At 33.5% G+C, this 16,121-nt stretch overlaps 2 protein-coding genes across 2 annotated transcripts in view; one reads left to right on the top strand and one right to left on the bottom strand.

Annotated features, from left to right (window-relative positions):
- The first annotated feature begins 6,988 nt into the window (after positions 1 to 6,988).
- LOC115977742 (neuromodulin-like) lies at positions 6,989 to 8,437 on the top strand. The gene is made up of 2 exons (XM_031099761.1): positions 6,989 to 7,624; positions 7,762 to 8,437. Exon 2 carries the CDS (start codon positions 7,782 to 7,784, stop codon positions 8,190 to 8,192), a length of 411 nt encoding a protein of 136 aa, XP_030955621.1. The 5' UTR covers positions 6,989 to 7,624; positions 7,762 to 7,781; the 3' UTR covers positions 8,193 to 8,437.
- A 5,512-nt stretch (positions 8,438 to 13,949) lies between these two features.
- LOC115974331 (S-adenosyl-L-methionine-dependent tRNA 4-demethylwyosine synthase) overlaps positions 13,950 to 16,121 on the bottom strand; it is an 18,902-nt gene continuing 16,730 nt past the window's right edge. Inside the window, exons 5-9 of the mRNA XM_031094631.1 lie at positions 15,966 to 16,116; positions 15,767 to 15,853; positions 14,786 to 14,943; positions 14,500 to 14,710; positions 13,950 to 14,413 (exon numbers count right to left, since the gene is read on the bottom strand). Of these exons, the coding sequence (XP_030950491.1) occupies positions 14,270 to 14,413; positions 14,500 to 14,710; positions 14,786 to 14,943; positions 15,767 to 15,853; positions 15,966 to 16,116 (751 nt within the window). The 3' untranslated portion in view covers positions 13,950 to 14,269. The remainder of the gene's footprint in view (positions 14,414 to 14,499; positions 14,711 to 14,785; positions 14,944 to 15,766; positions 15,854 to 15,965; positions 16,117 to 16,121) is intronic.

Below are 16,121 nucleotides of genomic sequence, written 5' to 3' on the forward strand. Positions count from 1 at the left end.
ATATTTTCAAAAACAATTGAAACTAGGACTTATATAAAATAATTTGTGTGCAACAAGTTTAACCTAATTAATGGAGAAAGGTTTCATTGTTAAATATCTAGATGTATGCTAATTGTTAGTCTATTACATTATTCAAAATTTTAAACAATGTGTTCAGATATGTAATATTTGATTTGAGCCATGAAATTGATCTATTTTAAATGGAAAGAATCATCTTCCATTAATTCAAAATATAGTTAGGCGACAAATTATGATTAGAGGAAAAAAATTGTGATCGAGGATGTAACATTTTTCTAATTAAATTTTTTATTTTTGAAATACAATCATAAACCAAATTGAAAATCCAAATTATCTAAATGTAGTCTAGTTTTGCCTCAAGTGTCTAACTTAATTTTCTTAATTTTGGTGTCAAGTGACCAATTCATAATACTCAACGCGAAAAACAAAATGACCACCTCACTTATTAAGGTAAAAACACTTCAACATCACTATTGTTGAATGTTTCAATGCGTAAATACAAATTACAACCTAGTAGACCAATTATTAACTCAACCTTATTACAATATTATTCAACAATTGTGAAAGTAATGTTCACAAATACTCCTAGGACAATTGTTAGGGAGGATAAAATGGATCACACCACATTTTGAAGCAAGATAAATTAATAGCAAAAGTTAATAAAAAGTTAAACTATTTTTTACTGAAAATAGTTGATCGATTGCCTAGAAAAGACAAAACGGCACATTGTAAATTTCATCTTAATTGTACCGTGGAAAGAAAAACATATAAATTTTATTAGGTTTGATTAATATGTACTTTTAAAACATTTGTTAATAAAATATTTTAGAAAATTTTTTATATCATTTTTATGAGAAATATAAAAAACTAACCAAAAAAAATCAATTGTTATTCTTTTTCCTCTATAAAACTTTTTTATTTCCTAACTTTTCTCAATTTTACTATATAACTTTAACAAACGCATATGATAATGAATTTGATTAATACATTTATTGACAAAAGTAAGTGTTAACTCCAATCACCAATGCATTGGAGCCGACACTAGCCGACATACCGTAAAAATGGGACAATTATCCATATGAAATAACCCGTGTCTTGTTAACAAAACGTAATGAATGAATGTCACGCTGGGGGTTCAGTAAATGAGGAAGAAAGATTTTGCATTGAATGGCGGAGAATGATGAAGGCTGGCCCACGAAGCCAATAAATCAACGACGAAGTTAAATTTGCTCGCAAGGGTGGCATCATTTATTTGTCACCGGCAATTCAATAGGAGAAGAGGGAATTGTTACGCCGACGCGTACTCATGACTTTTCACGGCACGCGTGCGTTCAATTCATGTTACAACTTTCGAGCTCATGTCACAAAGCTGTCATCCAAGACATACCTTACGTCACTTTTATAAATTATTTCTTTAATTTAAATTCAAATAATATATATATATATAGGCAAGACGTATGTAAAATATTTAGATTTTTTTTTTTAATTTTTATTTTAAAATTTTGTTATGTAGATTTTTTTTCATAAGATGAAATTGTATTTTTTAGATAAATAGTCATATAGTTGAATTTTAAGAACAATACTTAAAGTATTATACATAAATTTTGTCATATATATATATATATACACACACTTTTCAATTTAAGACTAAGAATATGAGATAGGATAAATAATCTCTTCTAAAATTGAAATCCATGATCAATTTAATTTAATGATTTGAAATATAATGCTCTTTGAATTATGATCCATTACTTGTTTCAATTAAATTTAAAAATTTAAGAACACTTTCCTTAATATTATTGCCTTTACTTTTTCTTTTTCTTTTTGAATGAAATTAAATGTCATTAAAACTAAAGGGAAAAAAAAAATTAACCACATTCTTTTCCTGTTGGTCTTATTTCCTTCAGGAAAAAGAATATAGCCAGAGTGCCGCACACAATTTTTTTTTTTTCTTTTAATAAATCAATAGTTATAAGTTATAACAGATAGAGCATCCTGAATCTTAGATGTTTTAGTTATAAATTCTAAAACATGTAAATTGAGCTATAAGGCTTTACGACATATAACTATTTTCATTACAATGAAATGTTTACACCGGTGGTGAGTGAGCACCATATTCCTTCCTCTGTTCACCCAAACAAAAATCAAATTTGATGACAGTCACATAATAATAAATTAAGCCACAAATATGGTCCATAATCTATATATATATATATATATATATATATATAAAATCGAAGCCTTTGCTGGCACCACAATTTTCCACGTCAGCACAATATTTAAAAAATAAAAAATAAATAAAAATTATAACTCCTCAAAACCCTAGCAACCTTACCCCTCTCTCAAGTTAAGAAATATAAAGCCACGGTTTCTGCAAACCACAATTTTCCACGTCAGCACAATATTTAAAAAATAAAAAACAAATAAAAATTATAACTCCTCAAAACCCTAGCAACCTTACCCCTCTCTCAAGTTAAGAAATATAAAGCCACGGTTTCTGCAAACTCTCTCTCTCTCTCCAGACGTAGGAAACCCTAAAGCATTCAAGATCTACAATGCACGGTATAGATTTTAGCTTATAAAGTTCAGCTTTTGTAAGGTTAGTTTTGTTTATATATTAATTAATACATAGTACTTTGTTCACCATTGAATACTCATATAATCAATTTCCAATTCAGTGTTCAAGAATTAAACCAAAATTCTAACTGCGCTATCATAAAATATTATTATCCTCTGAAAATTTTATTTCTTTGATTTTATTATATTGTGTTTCTTAAGCTATAGAGAGATTTTCTTTGATTTCTGCAAACTCTCTCTCTCTCCAGATGTAGGAAGCCCTAAACGCACGGTATAACATTCAAGATCTACAACTCACGGTATAGATTTTAGCTTATAAAGTTCAGCTTTTGTAAGGTTAGTTTGTTTATATATTTAGTCCTTACGTTTAGGTTTAGATTTAGGTTTAGGTTTGAAGAGATTTATATATTACTACTATGTGGCTAAATTTCCCGTGACATCAGTTTTATGTTTTTAACCAAATACATCAGGAAAGCAAGAGAAGGCCCATAAATATTTAGTCCTTACGTTTAGGTTTAGGTTTTAAGAGATTTATATATTACTACTATATGGCTGAATTTCCCGTGACATCAGTTTTATGTTTTTTTATTTATTTTTTATTTTTTATTTTTTATTTTTTATGTAAGGTTAGTTTGTTTACATTAGTTCTTTATCTCAAAGATAAGACTTTTATTTCTACCGCAAGAACTATTTAGGTATGTATCCTTTGCAAGCACACATGAACTTAAATTGTCTTTTAATATATGCATTCATTATTATTTTCTAATAGTTTTCCCATGCATCGCACGGGTTAGCGACTAGTTTTTTTAATGTCTCAGCTGACACTTTTAGAGCAATGCACCATACTATTAAGAATATCCTTTGTCTTATTATCATTATGCGACCGACAATTAGGACATATTAAGTTGCAGAGTACTACTGCTACCATCAAAATTTATGAAAACAAACAAAAAAATAAAAATTATGAAAACATGTCGTACTATGCAAGTTATGCGCCATATATATATATACATTGGCATTATATGAAATAACGAAAATGTATTTTGAAAAAATATTTGCTATTTTCGTTTACACAATGATTATTAGGATAATATCAAGGAGCTTAATTTTACATCCTAACTAAATTAATCAATAGTTGAACGACAAAAATAAAATAAGAAGTATAATTTTAGGGCCAAAGTCATATTAAATTCTATTCTTGCATTAACCTATATATATATATATATATATATAACTAAATTGTTACACATGAGTGAGTACATAGGATTTGAACTCCAGCTCTTTTTATAAAAAGGAGACCAATCAAAACCATTGAGTTACAAAGTTTTTGACACTAACTCATAAAATATTGTGTTTTATATTGAGATGGTTTGTTGCCAAATCATAGTTTCTCACTCTTACTAAATAGGTTTTAATTTTTGAATGAATATATTAATTTCCGAATCTTCTCTTTGAATTATTTAATACAAACGGATAATGAAAAACAAGAGGAACCAATCTATTAAAGCTACTCCCATTAATTTAGCCATTATCAGGATATTAGAAGTTGCGTTTAATTCTCTTCCATTAATCCTATGTCCTTCCTTAATAAGTTTAGGTTAATACCAATGGGTCTAACTTACCTTCAATAGTTTTTCAATTGGACATTCTGTTAGTTTCCCATTGAGATAAAATGATGTGATATTGGGGTTTTAATCTCCTCCAAATGTTTAGTTAATGGATGATGTATCAATTTCTCATTAAAACAAAAGAAAATGTCCAATTAAAAAACTATTAGAAGTAAGTCAACCCGTTTTATAAAGCATTCCTCTCATGTTTGGCAGGGACAGTTCCACGAGATAATTTCTTCAAATATAAGATGTTGATGTATAGCCGTATAGGTACTACACCACTCTAGGTTTCATTCAAGCCAAACCCTTGTTGGACTATTTATATATAACCTTGAGTTTTTTTTGTTTTTTCTTTTTGTTTCTAAAGAATATATAAGTATAACCATAAGTTTATCATAACTTCAAAAGTGTTCTCGTCACTTATTTGCCAGTTTCTACATGGAATGTAAAATGTATGGTAGTGACACTGACTCTTCATGACTCGTGTGCACAGCAGTGACAGCACTATAATCAAGAGAAACAAGATTTAGTGACTTTACAAATTGGTTTGGACAGAACAAGACGAATTTCTCCTGAGTGCACTCTTTTCTTTATGTCGTGACCATTAACCAAACATGCTTCCTTGCTTCCTTGGCTACCAGACATTACTTGATTAGTGTTTTCTTATCGTTACTCGATTAATTTTCGTTTATCTAAGATGTACTAAGATATTCCAGTAAACCCATTTTGGCCATCTAGATTAGCATGGAGTAAATAAAATGACGTTATTATATGGAGAAAAACTTCATTTCAATGGCAAATCTATAGTGTCCCTCAACTTTAAAGGAAAGCCTTATAATCACAATATATTTGACTTGCACTGTATTATATGCTGGTAAATCAACTTTAGACTGCTTTAAATCAATTTAAAATACCTCTGTGCGCACCAATAATATTTGATATTAATGATCTCTCTCTCTCTCTCTCTCATATTAAGATAAGAGATACAAAATTCCAGACTACGAATGAATTAGGATAAACATTTTAGGGTCTTGGTGAACTAGTGTTAAGATAAGGGGCACATGTGTAAAGAATATTAAAAATTCAATTATCAGTAGTAATGTATATTTGTTTGAAAGAAAAAAAAAAAATACACAACTCAAATGTTCATTGTTTTGCAAACACAAATTAAGATGATTTTACGTATTTTTCTTGATATTTGAGTTCAACTTGATGTTAAATTATTCAATCCTCCTAGACAGAGATGTCATCTTTGCCCAATGATCCTCCAAAGTCCAAATCAATAGTTAAGTACCATGTAACATGTAACTAACTAAGTGATGTTAAGATATTACAAATTTATTATGTAAAGCTTACAAACCGATGTGTCACTAATCATCAAAACTAAAACCAAAAACAAAACAAGCCAAAAAAAAAAATATATATATATATATATTTATTAAGTGGTGCACACCAATCAAATCCATTATCATGTTGTAAACTTTTTTATGCAATAAGACTTGTATTATCTTTAATATTTTTCTAACTAAAATGAACTTAGTGACAAAGTAGTTGTGTCATGTAAACTAAATATCTTCAACCCTAATCACCTTTAGACAGTAAATAACCAAGTGTAATGCTCTCAGCTATTGTTTATGAGGACCATCAAACAAAGATACTATAATTTTTCAGTAGTGAATAAATTTTCACTTGGAAAAAGTATAAAAAATATCTACTAATTAAGTATTAAGTAATACTTGAAATACATAAAAATGCACAACTTTATGCTATAACTCGCCATGTGACAAGTTATTTTTGTGGCACAAAGTTGTAAGTGGTGGAGGTGTGATGGTGGGCCATGTGGGGACAAACCTCCACTACTCACAACTTATCACGTGACGAGTTATAACACAAAGTTGTGCACTTTTATGTGTCCCAAGCATTACTCTTAAGTATTATATAGATTTTAATTTGTATTATTAGGAGGCCTTAATGAAAGGCAATTTTTACTTAGTCTTGGAGCAATACCTCCGAGCTTTCATAAATGAATGGACTCCATAGTAGATTCCGCGTGTGAGAATCCAAAGCACTACTTTGAAACTATGTAAACAAAAGCCAAATTTTTATGGCATTAAAGATTCTTGTATTTTCTACCCAATTTTTTTTTTCTTGTATTATATTATTGAAAAGAAAAAAAAATTTGTGTGAGAAACAAATAAAAATCGTATTCTGGTTTGTGATTCATCAAGTGTAGTATGTCTGATTATTATTATTTTTTTCTATCTTAAAATTTCATTATGTTATAAGAATTGAAAAAATTATAGCAATCAGTGACATTCTGTCATCACTCATTGTTTTGTTTTTTTGTTTTTTTTTTGAGTAAACACTCATTAGTTTAGTTAAGTATAAAGAGGAACACACGGTATTTATTTATTAAACTCGGTTCTATTTTAATTCAACTCGTGAGAGCAATGGACTAGGAACTAGGAAGCCAAACCAGATCAGTCTACCTCGTGGGTTTGGTTTGCTTATGGTCTTGGTCTTGCTTTTTTTTTATAACAATGTACTATGAACTAGGAAGTAGGAAGCCAAACCAGATCAGTCTACCTCGTGGTCTTGGTCTTGTTCATATATACAGTTCTATTTTATTTTATGTTTTTGGTTCATATAGTTGTATTGTTTATTTATTTTAACTCCGTGGAACTTGAGCCACACAATACCAATCATGATGTTGAAGCAGCGAATATTCATAGTCATCAACGATCAGTTACCACAGACCAGATTGGCCGTACACCTCAAGACTAGCTCATCAAACCTCAGAGACTCGAAACCCCGGAAGATACACAACAAGTGGTCATACTGAGACACTGAGTCCGAGTCGTACAGTGCACTAACCTTAGCTACGTAAACTAAACTCCGCATGCCCTTTTCAATCAAAGGAACAACCTTTGCTTCCAAGTTCCAACCCTTATAACCCTAACCATGGTTAGCTAACCCTTCCCCTTATTTTTTTTTTCCTCTCTTCGCTGCCTTACAACCACACTTCCTTCCTAGTCTTTTTAGCTCTGCAAGGAAAGAATATACGATACATAGGGATGGGTTGGATAAACAGTCATCAAGAGAGAAAAGGGAAAGATGAATTTAGTGGCTTTTCAGCCTTTAAAGTTTAACGAATTTCTTATTCTATTCATTGGGCTTTGGATGAGAGAGAGAAAGAGAGGGAGAAAGGGATGGTTTCTATGGGGTTTTCAAAATCTAGGTGTTGGTCAAACATATTAGTACAGCTGCTTTAGGATCTTTATATAGAGAGAGAGAGAGAGTTGTGAACTTGGGATTAAAAAAAAAAATACTGGGTCTCTTTTTGGAATGATTTTTGGAAACCAATACTAGAGGCAAAAAAGGATTTGAACATCAAAGTTAATGAAAGATTTTGATTTTAGGTGTGGTCTCTTGTTTTTTTTTTTTTTTGATCCAGTGTGGTCTCTTGTTTGTGTTATAGGGATATCTGGGTACACATATTAATATAGCAATAAGATTATTTGTTTGTACTTTTGTTGATTGAGATATATATCTATAGGTTTAGATTGAGAAAGATCGATGGGCAAGAAGAAGCCTCAAAAAACGAAGGAACTTTCAGTAGCAATAGCAGAAGCTTCAATAACAGGAGATGAAGGCCAGCAACAGCCACAGTCTCAGACTCCCAGAAAGAGAGGTAGGCCTCGCAAGATCATTGAGAAACCTGAAAGCCAAGATAAAAAAGAAGAAGAATCAGAATCAGTAGCTAAAGAAGCTGAAGACACTACTAATGAGAGTCAATCGAAGAGAGTTAAAACGAGTGAGGAAGAAGAAGAAGAACAGCCAAAAGGTGAGGGTTCTTCTGCCTCTATGGGACTGGGAGCTTCAAAGAAAGAAGAGGATCAGACAGAGAAGAGGGAGGTATTACCAAAAGAGCCTCCGGCTCCAAGAAGCAGAGCTAGGCGAAAGAGTAAACCCAGAAAGAGCAGCTAGCTGAAGCTTAAATTAGTGGTAATATTAATTTAAGCCCCGCTCTTTTATTTTTCTTTATTATTACGTCTAGCAAATCAAGGAATAGATTTTTCCTTCCTTTTTGTTCCCTTCATGCTGTGTAGCTTCCCGATTCACTATTTGCTTCTCTCTTTTAATTCACAAAGATAGAAATTAAAGGGCATAGCTTTCGTATTGATTGCTTCAAGTAATTGTGCTTATCATTCTGTATTTGAATATTTTCTTAGTTTTTCTTTTATGGGTCCCAAAAAAGAATTCATTTTTTCTATATAAAAGGGTTAGATTGTTATCATCATCTTCTTTACAATTTCTATTGTAAAAAATGGTAAATACAGTTATTTTATTTAGCGTACATGGAAGCTTTGAGACTTGAAAGTAGGTCCATTTCTTCAGGTAGATTTTTTTCCAGGGTTTTTAATGATATGGAATAAGCTTTTCTGTTCTCACTAAATAAAGTCATAGTAGAAGAAGAAAAGTAGTTCAACGAAAACAAAAGAAGATACAATGAATGAGTGAGTTGTGGGGGAAGGGAAGCAAGAAAGAAATAGTTGGGGGAGATTTTGCAATATGAAAGGGAAGGTGGGGGAAGCAGCTAATGTAGTGTGTTGTGTAGCTAAGATTGGTAAACAGAAATCGAATTTACGAATTCAGAGAGTTGGTACCAGTGGCAGTGCCAGCTTTGTGCGATTACGAAGAGACACAAACTAACATTTGATGCCCAACTCAATGCCTATAGCACGTGACAGTCACGTTCCAATAATGAAATAATATTTATATGTTGAGTCCAACTCTCTTTTGCGTAGCTCGCTGCCCCGGTGAACCAATGGATGACTGATAGTTGACAGGGCTTGACGCTTTTGAACGTGGCACCCACGGCATTGAAGGGCGCGTCAGTGACACACACAGGAGATGAGCCCAAGTTTCATAAACCAATGGGGCAAAGGGTCTTATATAATAAATAAATGAATTGGCAGAGTCAAAAAAGTAGAAAAAAGTAGCAGAGCTGTGTGATGTTGCAGAAGGGCAGTGAGTGAGTAGAGAGAGACGTCCTGGATATGTCTTATGGATTACGGGATTAGTATGAATGGACTCGGGACGTTCGGGTACACTAACTTTATTGCACACTTCTCTAAATTTTATGCTGACCGAAATCATTATTATTATTTTATTTAATAACTTCTAGATCATGACAAAATAAATAGAGGATTTGATCAAAAAGTTTAGAGATATACCGCCGTTTGTTATGGTAATTTATACCGCAGGATTTTCTCACATTTTTTGCCAATGTATATTTTAAAAAAATGCAGACAACGTTATTAGAAATCACTTACAAAATGAGTCCAAATTCTTCCACACTACTTTACAACGACTACTAATATATATGCTAGAGCATTTATATTGTTACCATAATTTTAGTTATTTGGCTTTATTGAAAGTTATTTTATCTAATTTACTTTCCCACTTTACAAAACATCAAATATCAGTGGTTTTATTTTAGCTTTCAACACAATAAAATAACATAAACACCACAACAAAAAACAAACACCACAACCACCTCCACCAATAGCCAACTCCACCAATGACCACAACCACCACTCTACTCTGGCAACCACAACACAATGTAGAAAAAAAAAAACAAAAAAAACAAATAAACGAAACCATAACCACAATCACAACCCCATCACCACCAGCCACCACAACCACCAGCTATGACAACCAACCATCACAACCACAACCCACTGCCACAACTACAACCATAACCATAAACCACGAAACTCAGCCAAAATCCACAAAACCCACTGCCAAAGCCAAAATCATCCACTACCACCACAACCAAAATCCATAATCCCACTGCTAAAATCATCCATCACCACCACCATAGCCAAAATCAACCACCACTACAGCCACCAAACTCATATGAAAACACAAAAAATACCCAATCATAGCGAAGAGAGAAGAGAGATGGGCGGTAGCGGTGACTTGAGGCTTGGGGCTTGGGTCGGAGCAGGCAAGCTGGGTTTGTGGCGGCTGGGCGAGGCGAGATTGGCAAATGGAGGAAGAGATCGAAAAACGAAGGAAGATGAGCGATTGATGATGTATGTTTGGGGTGGCTGGGTTAGGTGAGATCGACGATCGGTGATGGGCGAGCTGGGTCGATGAGTGTAGAGTGGAGAAAAAATGGAGAGAGAAAGCATGGGATGAACTAAAAAGTAAAAGAAAAAAAAATAAAAAAATAAGAGAAAGGAAATTAATAAAATATTTAAACTAGTGTGAACACTAGTTTTTTTTACCTTGGAGCTAAAGTGCATAGCCAAAAGTAGTTGTGGAGCCAAATTATTTGACTTTGGCTCCACCAATGTAGCCATATTTTTTGTATTTGGTGGTAGCACCACCAATATAAATGCTCTTAAACTGGTACACATGTCAAAGTGGCGATTAGATTGTGATTTTTTTGTATAAATGACATAATTCAATTATACTAACAAAGGCTGGTTAATCATCTATTTTTTTAAAAAAAAATTTATAGAAATTTGAAAAAACTGTTAAAAAAGTTAATTTTTTTTTTCCATAAATTGTTTTCTTAAATGGTTTCTTAATATGCCCTTATGGTATTGGAGAGTTATTTTTAGAAATATTTTATTAGGAGAGTGATAAAACAATAAATTTTGTTGATAGTTTTTTATATTTCTCATGAAAGTAGTGTGAAAATTTTCTTGGTATATGCCCGGGCATGCATTAGTAAAACTCTATTAACAAATATGCAATTATGTTGTGTGACAAAATGTTTGTGAACTTGTATTTGATTACTAAAAGGAAAAGAAACGCTTCATCCAAAAACAATAAAAAAATAAAAAGGAAAAGAAACACTAGGAGCTGTCAGGCCCAGGCTTTGACCTCGCTTGCTTCCGGTAGGACCCTAGCGTATCCCCCATTCCCTAGTGGGGGTTTCGCTTTCAAACTGAAACGACTGGGTACTGTTTGATTGAAGTATATTAAAACCGAAAAGAAAACCAAACCAAACCAAACCACACCGAGTATGGATTGAAGATACATGTAGGTGTCCGTTTGTTTTAAGCGACTATTTCTATTGATTCTCAAAGGAATTAAAAAGAGACTTTTTCTATTTGGGCGACATGCAGAAAGACTCGTGCGGATTGGGTCAATATTAGCGTTATTGATCTATTGGGTTTGACAAATGGTAAAATTGCTCGAATTAATTTTTAAACAGACTGTTTGATTAGAAGTACACATTGATGCTCATATAAATGTCCAACCAAAATACCTAATACATTTTTTTTTTTTTTTTTATTAATATAGAAGCAAATACCTAATACATTAATAGAAGTTGTAGAAAGGTAGAGGTAAATGATAATTTGGCCTATTAGCACTTTTGCTAGTTGTGGGGTGAGATCCGAGAGTTGAACGCCCTTAATAGCAAATAAATTATCCAACAAACACTATTGTTTCTCGATTCCATTTAAATATATTCTCTCGTTAATTACCTATCTCTCCTTTTTCAATCTCTCTCCCCAAGCAGACCCAACTCTTCTCTTTTTTGCCTTCACGGCGGCAATTTTGTCGTAAATGCTGCAGCGGCAATGGATGGGATCATGTGGTTGTTTTGATTGGCTGCAAGATTTATCAATGGGTTCCTTTCCATTCAACTCCCCAACAAGATTACATTCCATTCTAGTCATTTTCTTTCAAATATAAGAGAAATATTTAATTCCTTGACATTCTTTTATATTCCATTCCATTTCCTTTATAAACTCTCAAACATAATGCTAGGATATATTTGTTAGGGAGTGAGACTGGGAGAGGAGGAAAGGGGGGAGGGGAGGAGAGGAATGGAGAATACAATACGATAGAGAGAAAGGTGCCCAAATATAGTATACTCCGACCAACTTTCCCACTACTTTCACCATCTCCCTCCATCCAAAACTAGGCTTAGGCCCTCACATTCTCGGTTGCAAATTTCCCTCAATAAATCCCATGGACCGACCACGCTTTCTCTCATGCAAATCCAGAGAATTTCTTCTATTTTAGGGTAAAGCAAATAATAATACTAATAATAATAATTGAAAATACCCAGCTAGAAAAGAACAACAAAATGAGAAAACAGCTGTCCTATTCCTCAATAATGCTCCTGAGATCATGTCAGTCCAACAGCGGTTACCACTCGCTGCATCTTCTAGCTCAGTTAAAAGTGAATGAAATTTGGCTAGGTTCGTTTATTAATTTTCCAGTTTTCACTGGTCCCCACCGCAGATGAAAGATCCCATGTCAGGGCAGAATGTTTTTCACTCCCTTGTTTACAATGTGACATGATTTTTCTTAACTAAATTAATAAGATATGAACCATATAAACATTTGACTCTTAACCATTTTGTGAGAATTAACCATCTGATTACAACTGAAGGCATGACAATTCGTCCACAATTGAATAAATGTTCTTTTTCAAAAGAAATAATACAATGATAGCTCACAAACGAGAAAAAAGGTTGGGAACTGGATAATGCATATACCTCAAATCACATAATAATATCCCATTAATTCCTGAGAAAGAAAGTTGGAAAATGGATTGGATGGGATGAATATGGCGCGAATTGAATTTTCTTCACCCAACTTCCATGGCAATGGGTTTAGTACAAGAAGCCACTTAAAATTCAAATATTAGGCCGTTTCTAAATATAGGACCTTTCGCAGGTCAAGAAGTAGACAGGGATATGCAGCGGCTTAAAGTATCATTATGCTGCATAGAACACTATTATCATCATGACACTCAGAAAATTAACAGAAATGCTGACTAGTCAGACAACTGGAGTTCAAGAAAGGTAATGCATACTTGGTCCATGATGAGCCCGTATCCTAAAAGTTGGATAATGAAATGGATGAGCCTTAAGGTTTCAAATCTGTCTTGACTTAACAAAATCAGGAGTGAACTTATCCAAATGCTTATGTACACTGCAACTAACAGAGTTGCTGACTAATCTGGACAACTAGAGTTCAAGAAAGGCAAAGTATACTAGGTCTGTGATGAGCCCATTTCCTCAAAGTTGGATGGTGAGCCTTAAGGTTTCAAATCTTTCTTGATTTTTTCAAAATAGTGAACAAATTACCCAAATGCTTATGCACAAAAGTTAAGTGAGGTAAAACACTACTCATTTCTACTGCACTATAACAGAGTTGCAAGACTCAGATAATAGCAGTTAATATCTGGTTCTGCGTTCTATTCTCAAAGAAGCGGACAGCTGGAATTTGTCATCGGATGATAAACAGTAAAGCTACCCCAAGATATAGAAAGCTGGTTAAAACGGTGATGCGCAAGCAAAAGGGGCCTAAGTTCTTGATTTTGGTCATACTCAGCCTATACCGTAAAAATTATGCAATTTGTCAACTACTGTCAACAATTTCTGCATGAAAATAATTGATGGAACAAATATACATCAGACGTAATGTCCGTTTGGAAAAGATTATTTTTGCCAACTTATTTTACTATTCAACTTATTTTTGGTACAATTCATGGGTCCAATTGCACTTTTTGGTATTATTCATGAGTCCCACTGTACTATTTCAACTAATTTTTATCTTTATTTACAGTATTTTTAACAAAAAGTTTCAGTTTCAGTAAAATAAGTGGATCCCAAACGGACTCGTAATTTACTCACAAATAAGCAGTTTTCTTAGACCAAAACTAGCAAGCCAAAATCTTTGACACTCGTATAATCACTTGTTACATCAGATAAAACCACTAATAATGTTTTCATTGAATTTCTATGAATTGAATTTTGATACAAGTGGAGCAATGATTGACCTCTCTAACCAAACAATTACAAAGTATAACCTTGACAAAACATTAGGTACTACAAAGTAACATTTTAAAAACATATTATTAAAAAATAAACAAAAATGTAAAAGACAAGGGCAACATGCTATCACATCAACCTGGACTTTTGGGCTCTCATCAATTGCCAGTTAGCCAGAGTGCAGTAAAATATAACCTATAATTAATATAAAATTTTTCCTGTCAACTCAACTAATTCAAGTGTCTAACCTGGTCAGTCAGTGCTGGATTTGTGGCGTCGCTCCTTCTTATACCGAGACTGACCCGGATCAAATCCACCTTCTTCTGCTCCATAGACAGCCCATGATGGTGTGGCAGCCATGTAATCCACGCTGCTAAACGGTTTTCTAGAAGCCACCTGCATTTCCAATGATAGTAAAATCAGTAACTAAAAAACCTATCAATCTAAATTAAACCAGAAACAAAAATGGTGCTGTTTCTAACCAAGTTGTGGAACTTTTCATAATCTATCCATGTGAACCACTTGCCGTTGACCTTAAACTTATCAATTTTTGCCAGGAGTACACAACAGGAGTGCACATGTTCACATGCAACCTCGTACTCTCCTTGGCTTCTTAGAGCTAAGGCCTCAGAAAAAGCTTTCACATCAGAATGCCAGGGTACATTTTCCATTGTCAATTTTGATGTAGCAGACCTGAAAAGTTATCAAAATTATCATGCAGTTCAAGAGACCAACAGGGACAGGGGGAAGAGTATTGGGGCAACTCACGTTCCACAATATGTAACACCTTTGATTTCAACAAAATCAGGTTTTCCAACACTAAAGAGCTTAGAATAAGCATCAATGTCTTCTGTATTCCAGCCTTTCACCAGCGTCAAGCGGTAGACAGTTCGCTGTTGTTTCTCCCTGAGAGCTTTTAAGGAGTCCTGCCAAATATTTCCACAGGCATTAAAATGATAGTTCCAGTCAGTTAAGTTATACCAAGTTAAAAGATCAAGAAAAGGAAAACAGAGTGGCAGTGAGACATATTGTGTTACTTCATAACATGCACAGAAATTTGGGACCAATTATCAGATGGTTCACAGGTCCCAGAGATTGACATCTTTAAATAACAGCCATATGATAGTCAGTCATTTGAAAAAAAAAAATTTTAATTATGATATGCAGTATTTTGAACCAACTGCTGTGCTGCTATCTAATTTATAACTGACATCTACATCAGCACAGACAAAAGCAGTGAAGAAGTAAAGACAGAAACTGTGCTGCCCACCCCCCTTTTTCAACCTTCCAATTAGCCACAATTTGATTGTTGCTGTTCATTTGATACAGAGAAGGCATCTAGACCTCTTTGGCTTTATACCAAGGATGGTGTACCATCATGTTTACATAGGATCTTTTGTCACTAATGGTTCATCAGTAGGATTTGTAAGTGGATTTCCATCAACTTTATTATTTTTCAACCAAACCATGAAAAAAAAAAAAGCAAAGGACCAATTGGAGCCAACCTCTCAAATAATTGAAGAAAAGAAACAAAGTTTTTTCTTCTGTATGATAAGAAGTAGAGCAAATAATGAATTCAGTAGGAGATTTTTATTTATTTGGATTTATACTCTCTTAAGAGTTGATCTCTACAGTGCATAGAGGTTAATCAATAATCTAAACAGTTTGCAAACAGTCAGACTACGATGACAGTAGAGGTTTGAGTGCCAAATAGTTTTAGCTCCTAAATACTGAAAGAAGTTTACATACAATGAAGCGCTCCCAAAAATCCCCAAAGAGTGGCCTATCAATTGCCTTCAAGCTATCCTTTGTCGCAGCATCTACACTTACATATAACTGCAAAAGTAAAAAAAATATACATATCAATTGGGTTTGCGATTTATTAGACCTGCAAGGATCTTCTGATGCAAGATTCTTTTTGACAAAGAATTTACTGGGACATGCAAACCTGGGTGACAGGCCTCAGCATTTCAATTTTTTCAGGAAACTGTGCATTTGTTACTAGGAAAGTAGAAATTTGCCGCCGGTGCAGCTCATCCACAAGTGTATTGATCTCTGGGTACATAATTGGTTCACCAACAAGTGATAAGGCACAATGCCTAGG

The sequence above is a fragment of the Quercus lobata genome, chromosome 2 (genome assembly GCF_001633185.2).
Source record: "Quercus lobata isolate SW786 chromosome 2, ValleyOak3.0 Primary Assembly, whole genome shotgun sequence".
Taxonomy (NCBI): Eukaryota; Viridiplantae; Streptophyta; class Magnoliopsida; order Fagales; family Fagaceae; genus Quercus; species Quercus lobata.